Source organism: Aplysia californica, unplaced genomic scaffold (genome assembly GCF_000002075.1).
Source record: "Aplysia californica isolate F4 #8 unplaced genomic scaffold, AplCal3.0 scaffold00594, whole genome shotgun sequence".
NCBI lineage: Eukaryota > Metazoa > Mollusca > Gastropoda > Aplysiida > Aplysiidae > Aplysia > Aplysia californica.
The window spans coordinates 462,086-480,367 of NW_004797864.1; the positions used below are offsets into that span (position 1 = coordinate 462,086).

At 40.4% G+C, this 18,282-nt stretch overlaps 1 protein-coding gene across 3 annotated transcripts in view; it reads right to left on the minus strand.

The window, feature by feature from the left end:
- Nucleotides 1–17,281, minus strand: part of LOC101858128 (transient receptor potential cation channel subfamily M member-like 2) — a 65,403-nt gene extending 48,122 nt beyond the window's left edge. For all 3 annotated transcript variants that reach the window (XM_013087495.2, XM_035972156.1, XM_035972155.1), the window contains exons 1-5: nt 17,203–17,281; nt 7,427–7,607; nt 2,483–2,565; nt 1,984–2,152; nt 282–462 (exon numbers count right to left, since the gene is read on the minus strand). In XM_013087495.2, the coding sequence (XP_012942949.1) occupies nt 282–462; nt 1,984–2,152; nt 2,483–2,565; nt 7,427–7,607; nt 17,203–17,237 (649 nt within the window). In that variant the 5' untranslated portion in view covers nt 17,238–17,281. The remainder of the gene's footprint in view (nt 1–281; nt 463–1,983; nt 2,153–2,482; nt 2,566–7,426; nt 7,608–17,202) is intronic.
- Nucleotides 17,282–18,282: the final 1,001 nt, after the last annotated feature.

Genomic DNA, 18,282 nt, shown 5'->3' on the forward strand with positions numbered 1-18,282 from the left:
CACACACACACACACACACATATCACGCACACACACACACACACACACACACATACATACACACATATCACGCACACACACATGCACAAACACACACAGACACAAACACACACACACACACAAAACACAGACTTATTTCCACACACAAACAGACCGAAGGGCTAGAACCCAAATGGCCGCTGGATCGGAAAAGTAAGGTAAAAGTAAAAGTTCCACACACAAAACACACACATATATACCAACAAACCTCAAAATACACCAGAGAAGAAACAAGCACCCACCTGTGCTGAGTGCAGCTTTCATCAAACCACGTCGGAACACCTCCCTCAGCCGAGCCTTCATGGTGAAGTTTTTCGCCCCACCTGTGACAGAGATGAGCAGGTTTGGCTTCTCCATGCCCCAGGCCTCGGTCAGAAGTGACAGCATGGTGTCCATGGGTGTGTCAACGTCTACACGCACGTACTGAGCAAATAACGGAAAGGTGATGTTTTAGTAAGAGTTTTAGCATGCTCACACGACTTAATGCAGCTGCGATCGCGAGCGCTGTAAAACTCTTACTAAACAAAAGTAAGAGTTCTATCGCATTTGCAAACGAATTGGGTTTATATTAGTGCCAAAGATTAGAGGTTTTACAAAAGAGTAACAAACAAAAAAAAAGGAGGAGGAAAGACAAGACAACAGAAATGCTATAGGAAAGAAGGAGCAAACCACGTCAGAGCACCTGCCAACCATCCAGAAAAAGATGAAAGCACAAGGTATACATTTTCATCTTTTGAGCTTGGCACACTGGCGCACACAAACACATGAGACTAGTGAAAATGGGGGATATAACTGAATACAACAAAAGCAAAAAGATCTGATTACTTAAAAACTTAAAACACTGCCCAACACTTTCTGCTTGGATCTAAAAAGTAAAGCACCTTGAGTTGTGTGCATGAGGAGTAGGAGCAATGAAAATTAGATACTTAACTATTATTATTATTATCATTATTATTATTATTATTATTACAGACCTGCCAACCCCTACCAAAAAAAAAGAAGATTTTTCAAGGGAAAAAAAAAGGAGTCTGGAGAAAAAAATAGGAGCATCTAACTTAACATCCATATTTCCCGATTAAGTTGGTTAATCGCAATGCAATATAACTTGCCACATATCAGGCTCGGATAGGCCCTATCTCCAGGAAGCTCTCCTGTTTCTTTGAAGTATAACGGGGAAAAAAATCATTCTTAACTAAAGCGCTATGTAGGTCAACAGGAAGTTACCATGACTTGTGACCTGTTGCCAGGCCTGAGTGTTTGTAAACGAGTGACACGCATGGACTTCTTCGTTGCTCGTGACAACGTGATTAGGCACACTCCCTCAAAAATAAACGCTGGAATCTGATTGGCTATTGTTTTATAACCTGACCCATCAAAGTTCGAAAAAAAAAGTTGTCCATAGTAGAGGTCGAGGCCATCTGCGTACATAATTATACAGTGCGGGCGGTTCGCGCTGCGGGCTGTGTGTGTAGACCTACAGCAGGCGCGTTACTCGGTTCCATATTCCTTTGTAGTCATTCAAAATGATAAAAATATCGGGGGCAATTACGATAAAACCGGAGCAGATGGCAGGTCTGTTATTATTATTATTATTATTATTATTATTATTAAATTATAATTATTATCATAATTATTATTATTAATTATGATTATAATTATTATCAGCACTATTTGCCTGGGAGTACCTACTTGACCTGAGATAATATACTGTGTGCGATACATATACCATATGCCTGAGGAATACTGTTTGTCTTGGATATACTGTGAAGTGTATTTATTGCAAAGCACCTTGAGCCGCCAGGGAGTGGGTGCTACAGAAGCGATCTTGTTATTATTATTATTATCATTATTATTACTATTATTATTACTATTATTATTGTTATTACTATTACTATTAATATTACTATTATTATTATATTTACTATTTGTCTGGGATAAACTTACTTTGCCAACTTTATCTCCATAACCCACAAACTCAATCTCTCCAAAGGCATTCGTCGGTAGACTTTTCGTGTGTAGGCCAGGCATCCATTTCCCACCCGCTTGACCAGCATTGATGGCCTCCTCCGAGTGGCGAGACTTAGGATAGTCACACTGGCAAACCGGTTCATCTCTGTGCGAAATAAAGGTAGACCAAACTGGTTAGTTTCTAAAGGTTTTAAACAAAAAAAATTAGATCAGTTAAAATAATTTGCATTTTCTGGAAAGCAGTCCTTTGGTTTTTAAAGATTCAAGGAAATTCAGAGGCATCCTTTCTGTTCTATTGTTCCTTGGCTAACTGATTTTTGTTCTTATTTCATGAAACGGTTCAAGTTAATTCAAATAAAAGTCATAAATACTTTTGTTTTTTTAATAGCAATCTTCATTGTTGTGGTTTATTTCTTTCACATACAAATTGACAACAGTAATGTTCACAGTCGCAAAGTGCAATAAAAAAACTTACAAGGATGGGTCCTGGTTAGTTTTTTCAATAAAACTCTTGCATTCTCTTCGCTTGACCTTCTTCATAAACCGCACCTCTTGATTCTGAGGAGAAAATATAATATCAAAGTTACAGGAAAACCATTGCCCCACATGATTTCCTTGTTGAGAGATAGTCCACAAAGAATATCAAGCAATGCCAGTGCAACACCTGTTAAGGGTGCGTGGTAACTCTAGTGGTTAGGCTACAAAGGACTCGCAATTCTGAGATTGCGGATTTGTGGGTTCTAGGCTCTGCTTCGTTAAAAGTTGTGTCTTTTGGCCATTTTCTCGATCCTATCTGAGATGGATGTTAAATTTGGAGGTCATATCTGTTAAGTAACCTTACAGTGTAGCAAAAATTGTTATACCTTTAAAATGTTGCATACCTGTTAAACGAATGTTCACAGTGGTGTGTCCTTGAACAAAACATATTGATGCTTGCTCAAATACAGGGCACTGCATATGCAACAGTGGGCTACTGTATAAGTTTGCTATAACACTTACAGTTATAGCTGTTATTCTAAGATATGATTATCTATTGGAAGTTATCTTTTCAGTTATTTTTACTTATTTTCTTTTTCAATCTCAAAGGTCCCAACTACGTGTTTGGAATGTAACTCATAGGTAACTCAAATCCTTCATATCACCACAACACACCTTATGCCGGACGATATAGAAGAGACTCAAGAGCTTCATGACACTTTTTATCCACAGAAAATTTCTTCCTTGATATTTTCAGAGCCAACCAAGAAACTGTTACAGCCAGAACAGCTTCGAACACAGTAATGCCCTACAGAAAGTTGAATGACATGTATACCACAAGACAGCCATTAAAATGAATATCAGAAGATCTCTACTATGATCTTTACTATCTAAATCACCCCACTCACTGAGGCACGGTGGAAAATGAAAGACCCGTAGCTGACTAACAGCCTGTGAGTGTATGAAACTTTAATGAGAACCGGCCATCTCTGAGGAGGCTCTATTATTCAAGAAATCAATAAAAACCCTCATAGGGGACTCACAAAGATAAGCCTGGAGAGCAGGTAAAAGAGAGAAATGGTCAGTCCCCTATTCATCTCTCTTCTGCCTGTCTCTCAAAGAGTTTGAAGGGTTATTATATAATCTTACCTCTCCTTCCCTTTCCATCCTTAACAGACGCAATAACAAAAAAAAAAACCAATAATTATCTCACCATCAACAGGTTTCAGCACATTTTACTATATTCATATCTTCAACCTCTCATTTCAAATCTCAGTCATTCATCCTTTTCCAGCTCACAGACTTAGCTCTAATTGAAGACAATAGTCGAAATTGTCCAAGACAGCCACTGATTGTTGAGGACAAAAGTAGGCAGGTAGTCTTCTTGGATAGTGTCATTATAATATTTTTCTTTACAAAGGCAAGAAGGATGGGAGAAGTAATCACTTGTGCAGGTGAATGACTTGGAAGGTAGCTGTTAGTGCAGATTTGACAGTATTCTGGCATGCAACTATTAAAAACAAAAAGAGAGATGAAAAGGTTGTTTCTCTAAACAAGCTATGTGATTGATGCAAATTTGTTGGGTGTAAAACTGTAATTTGAGGAACAGATGGACAAGTCATCCCCTTTTAATTTAAGGAAACAGAATCAGATGATTGTTATAAAAACTTATAAGTTCTGGCACTTTTAGCTTTTTATTATTCCAAGACAATGTCAGCTCAGTAAAAATGTTGGTATAATGCTGGGCTATGGGGAAGAAGACCTGGGTCAAATCCCCAATGAAGCTCTCTTGAACTTGGGTTTGTTTGGGAAGTTTGCAGGATTCTCCACTTAGCTAAATCTTGTCAGAGACAAGAATTGAATTCTCTCTCTTAGATCTTGCCTCTCGAATAGCCGCACAATGTCGAAAGAAGACGTTACTATACCATAGCTCATCATACCATATTATCATTCTTATTCCCACTAAGACAGAAACATGGGCAATTCTTTTCAACCTTACAAATTAGAGGTTGCTGACTCCAGGACCCATACAAGGAGAAAATCAAGGAAGCTAGCTCTGTGAGCAAATTTTATCTCTATTCAAATAGAGGTCAATCTACACACAAAGTTCACCCTGGGGGTTCTCGAGGCCTAGAGATTAAGGTGTTCGCTTCTCATTCAATAAGTCTCGGGTAAGAATCCGCATAGCAATGGAAATGTTTCTTGTCTAAAATTGTTTCCTTTCACCTCCTTACCTGCTTTCTAGCAATGTCCTGTCATCTGCTTTCGCCTCCACTTTATACCTCCACCCCCACATCTCCTTTGCCCCCCTCCTCTGGGCTCCTGACTCTCTCTGCACTCTTTCTACTGCTACTCCTTGGCTCCTACTTACTCTTGTATTTCAGCCACACCCCTGACCTTCTGGTAGGAAAGATCTACACCTAGCCTTCTCGGGCAAGGGCGAAAAATCTCCCGGAGGTCCTCACCACTTAACACTTTTCCTACCACATGGCGGCTCGCGGACAAGGCTCTGCCGGACCGAGAGCTGCATAATACGGCTCGAGTGGCTCACTATCTATTCCAATCCAGTAATGAAAAGACACGAAATTCTCAGCTATTCGAAACAATAGGACTTCCTGTCAGCAGATACGAAAGAAAATATAGCAGTGAGAGGCGATTTTTTGCTATTTCAGCGCTTTTTTTTCCCCTTCGAAACGCAAAAATGAGAAGAAAAGCGCTCCCTTGACTTCAGTAAATGTCTCATATTTTCACTTCTATATTTGGTACACATTCATAACTTTCAGCATTTCTTTGCATTACTTGAGGCAACCTACCAGAGAAGTTTGAATGGTGCTGTTGTTGTACTTTTTTAGATATATGACCTTTAAAAGCTGAAAATTGTTGATTTCATATGACACCTTCGATAATGCATAATCACTTTTAGAAACCCCAAACAAATATAACAGGAATCATCATCATCATCATTGCCTTTCTCACCCTGGGTCAGGATATAGGCCACGAACAAACACTCTCCACCTTTCCCTATCCTGGGCTAGTCGCTTGATGTCACTCCACGTCATATAATTGGAATACATCTTCAATATTGTATCACCATCTGATAGATATTTTTTAACCTTCAGTTTGATGGGCCGTATGATATGGTTTGTGTGTGTTTAGTTGGATGTTTTGACATTATCTTTTGGTGGGGTAGGGGCGTAAAGATAGGTCAGGGAAAAGCCCTGGGCCAGTGGTGGATTTCGGCCTGGTAGGAAAAGAGTTAATGAAACTTATTTTCTACCAGAGAGCAGCTTTCAGTCAGGGATAAACCATTTTCCAAAGGTATTTTCAATTATTAATATTTCGACCTATTTCTTTCAACTTAACCCAATGAACCCAAGGGCACGCCTGATTTCTTCCCACCGAAGGCACACCTCTTTGTGTTGTGGTATAAATCTAGTAGCAAGCCCAAGAGAGCTGAACAGTACTGGTCCTGTACCCTCAGGGGACTAGAACTCGAATGGTTGATGACAACGGCTAATGTTCAATCTTATCTGGGCTGCCCGCAAAAATCAGTCTATACAACTACCGCTACTACTACTTTGACTTCAACAGTGTACCTGCCAAATTAGGTCAAACACTTTTTTATGAAAATAAAAAGTCATTTTTTTTCTTTTTATCTCCTAAAATTCCTCAAGATTTCGTGCAGACTGTTCTTTTTTCTCAATGACAATATCACCAACTCAGAGTATGGTTGTGAATAACATAATTTTAGACAAAACAAGTGTTTGACCACATTTGATGGATACGCAATTACAGTTGGCAACTATTTTGTAAGATCCTAGCCTTCCATTCAGCACCTTAGGTGGATCAAGGACTGATGTAGAGCTCCTGGATTGTAAGCAACAACAATAAAAATAAAAACTTCAATAACAGCAACTACAAACAAAAAACAATACTAATTTAACTGTCCGGCAATGTTTGATAAAAGGATTACAGTAACATCTAGGAGCAACAACAGTAATGACAATAAAAAGTATTTTTGCTTTTGTTTTGGTAAGTGTTTCGCAGGGCAGCAATTGCATGAGGTCATATGAGCACATTAAACATTTTCAGTTTGGTAGGAATCTTAAATTTTGCCGAGATGGTTGCCAACACCTAGTCTTATCGATTGTAGGACCACCAAGGGATTTTTAATGTGTTCAACTTGCACATGGGACCTCCGAGATTTTTCATTCATATCTGAGAAGGCTAGGTTTTAAATCTTACCTACCATAAGGTCAGGGCCATGGCTAAAAAAACAGTAGTAAGAAGGAGCCCAGGAGGAGCAATAGAAAGGCTGCAGAAAGAGTCAGGAGCCCAGAGAAAGGGGCAAAGGGGAGGAGGACGGGGGAATGGGGCAGAAAGTGGAGACAAAAGCAGATGACCGAACATGGTTAGAGAATAGGAAAGGAGGTGATAGGAGAACATTATAGAGAAGAAAATTTTCCGTCACTGTAAGTTTTCGGATGCGGGACCTATTGAATGAGAGGTGAACACCGTAACCTCTAGACCACGAAAGCCCTCTTTAAAAACTATGACAATGACAACATCAACATCAGCAAAAATAACTACAAAAACAGCAACAACAGATTTTCAAAATGTACAGCTCAGGATTAAGAGCAACGACATAAACAGCAACAGCAATAACAAGTCCAGAGATAGGACGGCCCCCTCACAAATAACAAGTCCAGAGATAGGATGGCCCCCTCACAAATAACAAGTCCAGAGATAGGACGGTCCCCCCTCACAAATAACAAGTCCAGAGATAGGATGGCCCCCCTCGCAAATAACAAGTCCAGAGATAGGACGGCCCCCTCACAAATAACAAGTCCAGAGATAGGACGGCCCCCTCTCAAATAACAAGTACAAAGATAGGACGGCCCCCTCACAAATAACAAGTCCAGAGATAGGACGGCCCCCTCACCGTGAGACTGTAGTCTACAAAGGCACCCTGTTCTTCAATATTGATAGCCTTGTCGTCAAACTTGAGACTCTGCATGCTGGTCTGCCCCAAGCTCACTGTGGAGCCCAGGGGCCGCTCATTGGGAGCGACTCGCGGCATGTTCAGTATGTTCACTTCTCTGTCCTCATCAAATCCATCATCTCTGAAAAGTAAAAAAAGACCACAAATTCAGGTACAGTACACAGAAAAATTCTTAGCAGAAATGGTATTGTGAATAGAATAGCTTAAAATACTTAACCAGATGAGGGTGGGAAAAAATAGTAGGCAAATCTGAATGATAAAGGCACACATGTAGATCTACGTGATAGGATTTACTGACGTCCAAATATTTGAATTTGCCCATTTTAATTCTTCAGTATCCCCATCCCTCTAAATTTCAGAGCTGGAAAATAGTATGTTCTTAACCTACAATGCAAATGAATTAAAAATTTATTTGACCTCTTCTCCACCTAAGAAATAGTCAAGACTAATAAAAATTTCTCTATTACAAAAATGAATAGAAATAAGTAACCAAAGTGGATGGTGTAGTAATAGAGACCATTTGAAAATAAAGGTCACTTTTATGAACTCGGGTTACGACAGAAAATTGTTCTTCCCAACTGTTATATTTTTATTCACCCTCAAAAAAATCTTTTAAACTGACAGCACGACCTCCAACCCCTTTAAATATAGCCTAACACTTGCAGTGACACAACAGACTGCAGAGTATTTTTATTTTTTTTATTGACCACAACAGCTGGCATTTTGCACCATGCATTGGCCTTATTAACCCCCTAAAGATGAATAAAGATTGTCATTGTCAAAAAAGCAGCTCAATATAATAATATTCATATATATAATATACATTAGGGCAAAGGTACTGTCAGTTGTTATACCTACTACTACAACAAACCCCCTCTCTACACCCACATAAAAGAAACAAGAAAAATAATTTCTGCACATAAGATAATTGAACTAAGCAGTCCCCTTCTTTTGGCAAAGGAATAACACAAGGACAATGTAAAACAGGGGAGATAACTGTGTAAAATACAGTATAGTGACAAAACAGCATAAATTATCTTTTCCTAAAGATATGTGAATTATACTGTAGTACAGTGTTATCTGCCCAGACCTTACGTCCTCTTCAAAACTTGATTCTCTGACATCACACACCCTTGGTTTTCATCCCGAATCAAGACTCCAAAAGACCCAAAAGAATAGTAAATCAAGTCATTCATGAATACAGTAGTCTCCGAATAAGCATCCATCATTAATGATCCTGCTATTTTAAGAAAATCAAATTTTTACTTCACAAAAGTTACCCCCAAGATCATTCGGTTTACATTCGGCTGATTTAGGGAACAAAAATTCAGACGGGCACAAAAGATCAATCAAGAGTGAAGATTTATTATTATTGAACAGCCCGTCGTGTCACAGATCAGCCTCTCTCGTGAAATTGATCACATGTGCATTGAAAATCTCAAAGAAACGGTACCGGTATGTTTGCCTCAGACGGGACCAAACATCCCACTCACTTCTGAGCTCTCCACCTAATCTTACATCACACACAAGGTGTAAGAGGTCAACAAGTTTGCTCCAGGCGGGATTATCACATTAAACTGTGAATGTTCCTTGACCATTTTGCAGCAGTTGTCCCTGTTCCAAAATTTGCAAGACAGACTGAATTTTAATTGATGTGCTCACATCACAATGGCGCATAACGACAAAGGCAGGGAACTCTGCCAGGGATGAAAAGCTATAAATTTTGGATTTATAAAGAGGAGAAACAACTGGATAAGTGTAGACCTTGAGACTCACGATAGGGTAATAAGCGAAAAGGGCACGCCTCATGCCACTGTGATTGCAAGTCATCACGGTTGTCTCTCTCTCTCTATCCATAAAAAGCTAAAGATGTTAGTCTGGGGATTAGCATTGGTATTCAAAACCATGTCAGTCCCAAAAGCAAATAATAATAGCAAAGGATGCCTTGCCCTACATCACTTTCAGCAATTTGTGGCGACTGACCTTCAGACCAAATTGTTGAGGTGTGTTGTTGTGATGTGTAGTACGTAATACTTGAGTTCATGAGCAACAGTTCAGTGAAAGTGTCTAAGCTGTTCTGGGGGAATGTATTGGAGTTATGTCTCGTCCTGCTGTGACTTACATGAGTGTGTCTCTTCACACTACATTGGTGACCCCAACGTGATTTAAGGTAACCTTGTCTAGAGATCTAGATTTAATTTAGCATAACCTAGAATCTAGTAACGGCGATACGTTTCTTAAAATCATGTCAATCGAAACTGTAGCACTCAAACTTCCTACGCTCTGGACTTCTTTTCCTTCCACGTGGTTCGCACAAACAGAGGCCCAATTTGCTTTGAATGGGATCACAACTGACGAGACAAAATGCTTCTCCGTCGTAGCGGCGCTTGATGCAGCTACAGCAGCAAGATCCCTATCCATAATTTTCTCACCTCCTTCAAGTCAAAAGTACGACACACTCAAGTCTTTCCTTATAGAGGCCTATAGTCTATCAGAGGAAAAAAAAGAAGCAGCCTTTTCGAGCATAAAAGAACTGGGCAATAACAGACCCTCTGAGATGATGGAAAAAATGATAGCTTTGATGGGAGAACACAAACCGTGTTTTCTTTTTCGCCATATTTTTTACAGCTGCTGCCAGAACCTATTAGAGCTTCTCTGGCGAACTCCCACCACAGAACAGATTACCGCGCACTGGCAAAAGAAACGGATAACCTGTACAACCCTTTCGCCAATTTGAAAGTCTATACAGCGGTGAGACCTACTGATTCTGTTTCAGACCTGCCCGAAGCTGATGCTATTTGCTGGTTCCATCGAAAATCAGGATCTAACGCAAGACGCTGCAGCAGTCTATGCAAGCACTTTAAGAATTTCCAAAACAAAAAGCACCAGGGAAACGGCAGAGCGGGCCAGCAGTAGAAATAGAAGATCTGATTGTTGGTCCACAATGTTGCTCAACAACAACTTTAACGACACCGACAACAGATTCTAAAGCAACTCAGCTGTTTGTAACGGACATTAAGTCTAAACAATGTTTCTTGATAGACACAGGTGCTCAAGTCTCTGTGACACCAGCGTCAAGGGCTGAAAGAACGTCAGGTGCGACAGGTCCACCCTTGCAAGCAGCCAACGGAACAACCATAGCGACCTATGGATCCAAAGTTATTCCTCTTCATTTCAGTAACTGTGTGTTTAAAGCACGTTTGATATCAGCCAATGTTAAGAGACCCTTACTGGGGGCTGATTTTCTCCGGCAGCACAATTTATTAGTTGATGTTCGAGGACACCGTCTAATTGAGGCAGAAACCTTCTCGCATATCTCTTGCTCGGTCAGTTCCATTTCAACTGGTCCAGATTTGGCCCTCATAGAACCACCAAACAATAGATTCCGCAAGATTCTCAACGAGTATTCCGAACTCTTAAAGCCTACTTTTTCCACAGCAGATGTCAAGCATGGTGCGCAACACTTCATTCCCACCAAAGATCAACCTGTTTTTGCTCGTGCTCGTTGCCTGGCAACAGACAAACTCACGTCTGCAAAGAAAGAGTTCCTTGAGATGGAGAAAATGGGCATAATACGGAAATCAAACAGCCCCTGGGCATCATCTCACCTCTGCAAGTTGTGCCTTAAAACGACAGAGGTTCCCGCCCATGTGGAGATTACCGCAAGTTGAACGATGCAACAGTCCCAGATCGTTACCCCATACCCCATATTCAGGACTTTTCTGCTCGTCTAACTGGTAAGTCCATTTTCTCTAGAATTCATCTTGTTCGAGGATATCATCAGATCCCCATGGCGCCCGAGGACGTACCTAAAACGGCAGTGATCACACCCTTTGGTTTGTGGGAATTCTTGAGGATGCCATTCGGGTTAAAGAATGCAGCACAAACATTTCAGCGACTGACGGACACAGTGCTTCAAGACCTAGATTATGCATTTGTTTATCTGGGCGATATCCTAGTTGCTAGTTCATCAGCCCAGTCTCACGTCGACGACCTCAACGCAGTTTTTCAGTGGTAGCGACACCATGTATTGGTGATTAAGCTAGAAAAATGTCTTTTTGGCGTTGCATCACAAGATTTTTTTAGGACATCGGGGTTTCTGCGTCAGGTTCAACACCTATGCCCTCTAGGGTTGATGCCATTAAGGAGTTTCCTTAGCCAAGTACAGTCAAAGCGCTGCAGGAGTTTCTGGGTGTACTGAAATTTTACCATCATTTCATTCCCAACATCGTTGCGATTTTGCACTCACTTTACCACGCTCGTCAAGCTCTAAGTTGGACCGATGAAATGTACCAGGCATTCCTTTCAGGTAAACAAGCCTTAGCTAACGCATCCATTCTGGTTCATCCGTGTGCAGACTGCCCAATCGCTCTCACTTGTGATGCATCTAATGTGGCTGTCGGTGCAGTTCTCAAGCAATACAAGAATGATCGTTGGGAGCCTCTCGTCTTTTTCAGCTGGCAACTATGTAAGCCAGAAAAGAAATACAGCACCTTTGATAGAGAGCTTTTAGGTGTCCACCTTGCAATACGCCATTTCCGGTACATGGTGGAAGGTAGGCAATTTATTATTTACACCGATCACAAAACGTTGGTCTCTGCAATGTCAAAAACTACAGACTTATGGTCAGCCCGGCAGCAAAGGCAGCTATCTGCTATCTCAGAATTCAGCACTGACATCAGGCACATATCTGGGAAGACAAACATTGTTGCTGATTATCTCTCACGTGCTGTGATCACCGCTAATGCAGTCTCACTTGGCATAGATTTTGCAGCCTTAGCAGCAGCTCAGCAGTCAAGTACAGCTGATATACAGGCGTACACTTCAGCTTTCATAAGCATAAAAGTCATTAAAACGAAGTTGAGCGACGAAGGTCCCAAAGTCCTTTGTGACATTTCAACAGGCAGAGCTCGGCCCATTGTTCCTCTAGAATTCAGACGCCAGGTGTTTGAGTCTGTGCAAAACCTTGCATACCCAGGGGTTAAGGCCACTGTAAAACTCATCACGAATGCCAGACGTCGAAAATCCAGAAACACACCTGTGCTCCCCTAGAGACATTTAGAGTACCCGACAAGCGGTTTTCACACATCAATATTGATATAGTGGGTCCACTTCCTCAGTCCTGTGGTCAACGGTATCTTTTGACCATTATTGACCGCAACACACGATGGCCAGAGTTGATCCCTATGCCAAACATAACAACAGACTAATGTGTTAACGCTCTCATAGGAGGCTGGATCTCCCATTTTAGTGTTCCTGCCAATATATCATCGGACCGAGGATCTCAATTCACATCTGAAATTTGGACTGACATAGCTCAACGCCTTGTAGTCCGCTTACATAGATCAACGGCTTTTCACCTCCAAGCAAATGGACTGATCGAACGGTTCCATCGCTCACTTAAAACGGCATTGAAGGCCAGACTCACTGGTAACAACTGGGTGGAAGAACTTCCTTGGGCTACGAACTGCTCTCAAGGATGACCTGGGATATTCATCAGCAGAACTGGTCTATGGTGAGCCACTGACCGTATCAGGTGATCTTTTACCCTCTGAAGCCTAGTCAGCAACAGATTTGTTAACAGATTTTCTAGCTAAAGCACAGTTCACTAGGCCTAGACCGGCTATCCACCACAGTGACCCAGTCACATACTTCCCACCATCTATGTTAACAGCGAAGTATGTTTACATCTGCACAGACACCGTGAAAAGTTCACTTCAAAGACCATACACAGATCCTGACATGGTTCTCGCCCCAAGAGAAAAGACCTTCCTTCTGGACATCGGAGGCCGCACGGAACGCATTTCAGTTGATCGCCCCAAGCCTGCACAGGTAGACCCTACCCAACCTGTCCATCTACAGCAACCAGCACGATGCAGCCACCCTCCGGTGTTGCGGGAACCAAAGCCTACCGTCAGGAATACCGATGGGCGAGAGCAAACTACAGAGGCGATTCACCCTGCCTGCACGCTACCAATGATCCCATGAGACGTCTGTGCTGGGGGAAAGTGTGTGGCGACTAACCTTAAGACCAAATTGTTGAGGTGGGTTGTTGTTATGTGTAGTACGTCGCACTTGAGTTCATGAGCAACAGTTCAGTGAAAGTGTCTAAGCTGTTCGGGTGGAATGTATTGGAGTTATGTCTCGTCCTGCAATGACTTACATGTGTGTGTGTCTCTTCACGCTACAAGCTACTATATATATATACATACAGTCGAACCTGTGTAAGACGAAATCGCAAGGGAGCCAGAAAAATGTTCCCTCTTAGACAGGGGAACTTAGGTGGGAGGCGGAGGGGATCAAAGATTGCTTGTCCGATCGGCAAGCAGTGGTCAAAATTTTACACTCTCAATTGCTATTCTATGTGGTAATGACATGCGTCAGTTTTACTTATCCAATTACCACCAGTGCTTGCCTTTCATAGGACCACTGTTTGACCTATTAAAAACAGAAACGTTTGAACATCTCCTTTGCTTCCACCTAGGTGGTTTTATGACCGCCTAGCTTCCGCCCTTAGCCCCACCCATCGGTGTTTCAAGCAGAGTCAACCAATGCCACCCTCACTGCCATCATGTAACAACGATTTGAGGAACTCTTTTCTCGACTGGCTATACCAGGGCAACAGGCATTGGTCAATCTAATTTCCCACCTCTGGCTTCTGGCTACCCAGGAAAGTTTCCGTAGTGGCTCGCTACTCGAACACTCTCACGGGCAGTCGTGAGATTTCACACCCACACCACCCTGACCATCTGTATCTCTCAGGGCTCACATGATGGGGTAACATCTACCACCTTATTGTACCCCTACTCCCCTTCCTCGCCCAGCGGCATGGCCATTGCTTTAAGTTTAGATCCGGCGGAACCCAACTTGCGAGTTTTCTTTCAAATTAGGGCAGAGCGGGCAAAACATTTTCCGTCTTAGACAAGTGAAACCCTCGGAACGGAGTGGATTTTTATGTATGTTTCCGCGTTAGACAGGTTTCCGTTTTATACAGGTAATTTAAGAGGAATATATCAAGGGTGGAGCGGGGAGATTCCGTTAAGACAGGTTTCTGTTTTATACCGGTTTCCGTTAAGGCAGGTTCGACTGTGGTAACTAAAAAATGGAAATTATAGATTATATTACATGTTAGCTGAGATTTCACAAGCAGGCTGATAGTGCTACATTTATCAGTTGTAGGACTAAGACAAACAATAACAGTTGTTCGTAGAGCTGCACATAAACCTTCAATCTACGACGTACAACTACAGCAATAATAATGTGCACCACCAGGAACAAGATCAAAAGCAAAATAAATTAGCTTCGAGAAAGCTATTGTATCTTAAACCACTGTAGAACAAAACATAACTGAGCAAGAAGAGTATCAATTTTAAGTGAATTAGTAGGCCTATTTTGATCAAAGAGAATTAGATATAGAGCACATGCAGGTACATTGGGATTCAACCAAATCTTCAACACTAATAATAATAAATAATAATATAACATTTATATAGCGCATTTCCAAAAAAAAGTAGCTCAATGCGCTTTACATTGGAATACCCATTTTTCAAAAACCTTTCTTACTACTTTCTTTCTTCTCAAGCAATATACATTAATGCACACACACACACATACACACACACACACACACACACACACACACACACACACACACACACACACACACACACACACACACACACAGACTATTTTCATCCAGACATAGGAACAGAACAAATATAATGAAAGATAACGTTAAAAGCTTATGAAGGATAGGCCTGTAGGAACAGAAAATGTTTAAGATGTTTTTTGAAGCTATCAAGTGTTCTTATTTGTCTTAGTTTCATGGGTAATCTGTTCCACATAAATGGACCAAGATATGAGAAAGATCTCTCTCCATATGATTTGTATGATTTTACAGGTGTCACAAGTAGGGTGTTATCGTTCGATGATCTTAGGTTTCTCCCTGGTTTATATATATACTGATAAGTTCTTGTAGATAAAAAGGAGCAGTTTTATTTACACATTTGAAACACATAACGCAGATTTTAAATATTATTCGTTCTTTTACAGGGAGCCAATGCAGTTCTTTTAATAATGAACTGAAACTTTTTATTACTTTAGCTGAATTATAGCAAGAAGAAAAGAACAAAGTTTATCTATAGTAGGTCCTAGAACAGTAGCAAAGAATATAAAGAAAGCAACAACAAATATAACATAACAATATTTATTAGCACGTCTTCAAAACAAACAGTTCTGGGTACTACTTAAGAATGTGGGTCCCGTTTTGGGATACTATAGTTTTGACCCCACCGACGATTACTTCTCGTTCTACACGATTACTTTCTGACGCGCTTGCCGATATAGAGAAATACCAAAATAGTCAAATAACAAGATGGTTAACTCAGCGAAAAAAGTGTCCGCGGAAGTCCGCTTATTGCTTCAGATGGCGCTACAGTCTTTGTTTTGAAGTTCTCTTTCGTTTCTCCGGAAGAAGAATAGGAATAGCATCCCCTTGCATGTGCAGATCGACTGCTGTTCATCTCATTCTTGCCTCTCATTCAAAAGTCAAATTAAACGCAGAAAACAGTCGCCTCTTTGCATCCGGAAGAGGTTTGGTTTTTTTGTCAGCGTAACCATTTAAAAAAATATGTGTTCTTCCGAAATCTGAATTCTTATTTATTAAAAAACTTAGATCTAAAATTATTAGTTTCACTTTGATTTTTTTCACACAAGTAGGGTGCTACTCTGTTCGCAAAGGGAGCGCATTTGCGAAGAGGGCGCCACCGAATTTTGTGGACACTTTTTTAATTGGCTCAAAGAGAGGGTACCATCTTATTCTTATCATCATTCGGGATACGCAAACCTAATTGCAAAACATCAAATTATGGTCAAATTCAACCCCCCCCCCTCCTCCCATAAATGTTTTTGTTTGGTCAGGCCCCCTTGAAAACCCCCACTTGCCTTGTTAAAAACAAGTGAAATTTTACTGCTCCTTTTGTATATGCTACTGATAAAACATCGATACCGAATATTCATAAGTATCGATGGAGCTAGGCCTATAACTCCGTGTGGAGAAGAAAAGTCTAAACAGACGGGACCCACATTCTAAGTAGTAGGCCTACCCAGTTCTGTTTATTTATCTGATAACAAGTTTTTATAAGAAAGATCAATTTTCATAAGGTCTTTTCAGTAATTTGTAGATTTTAAAGCGCAGTTTATTATCATTATCATCATATTTCACTTGTAACTGGCAGAATACATGTGCCTTTTAAAAAAATGTGCTGATCTTTTTAAAAATGTAGGCTAGCTAGATCTAAATCTAGATCTATATCTAGATCTAATAGATCTAGAAGAGTCGAACCGAACCATTCGATTCCTCATATGAAATTATATTATAAGCTGGTTTCCAAACTAAACTGTTTGACAGAACACTTACTACTGAGACTACTCCATTCACTGATGAACATGTTGTCAAGGCAAGAAACTCATTACGATGTTATGAATTATGAATGATCACCACCATCGTTATCAGTCTCTTTCACGTGTGGTAAAAAAAAAAAAGACTTTTAAGTCAACAAAAAAACTGAATAATAATGATGGTGGTATCAGTATCAGAACCAGCAATTCATGACTCTATATTAATTAGATCTACACTTCTTTTTGTCCCTTAAAAAGATATTTCAAATACAGCAAAAATACAGCAGAAAATGTGATAGATGAGAATAAGAAAGTACTTTCGAGTTATACCACGATACCAAGCCTTTGGCATTGCTGTTGTCTGTTCCGCATGAGGAATGCTGTATTGGCCGCCATTACGCGTTGCCTCACGAACATAAACATTTACAAGTCGAGCTACACATTTATTGTCGAATCACAGCACACATAAAATAGACAACAAAATAATCTAGACTCCAACGAGTTTGTACCTTCTTTTGAGATAAAAAATCATTGAAGACATGAAATTTAAGTTGAATAGGGGAAATACAGGTTATTCGAAAACACCTTCAGTGCCCCCACTGTTGACAGTGTTGCCATGACACCAGGACTTGGCGGGTTTTCCGACGGACGGGTATCTTTCAAAACTATTCAATAATCAAGAATGCATTGTGCGGTGGGGTAGATCTAGGTGCGGCACAATTGAAGATAATGACAATATAGTATTAGATCATTGATGATTTGTCACAAGAAAGGAAAATCCAATCAAAATAGAGATAAATTTTAAAGTATATGTCAGAGAAAGACGTTTGTAGGATAAAGTTCTCATTCTCATTGAGGGGGAGGGGGTATTATAGTACCAAAAAATAGGCCCTATTGCAGGTCCGGTCCCGTTATTTTCTTCAGTCGTTTATAATTTGTTTTCTCTCAGCAGCAGATATAGTTAGGTCTGTTTTTTTATTTGCAAGAGTTGTATAATTTTTGTCATATAAATTTTTGCTCTCGTAATTTTGTTCTTGCTGTTTTGCGTTGAATTTGTTTAAGCTTTATAGTTTATAATTGGCTTTTTTTAAAAGGAAATGAACAGCTAGCTTATAGGCACCAATAGTTAGACAAAAGATTCTCCATTATGTTAGACTACAAGGATTGTAAGATATTTGTCCTGTTTCTATTAAATTGTTTCTTTTGGTTTGGGGTTGTTTTTTTTTGGTCTTTTGTTGTTGTTTTTTGTGGTTTGGTTTGGTTTGTTTTATTTTCATTTTAAAACTAAAGTAAAAATATCACACCCCATCAGATTGCTGCCATCACCATCACCACCACCATCACCATCATCATCATCATCATCATCATCATCATCATCATCATCATCATCATCATCA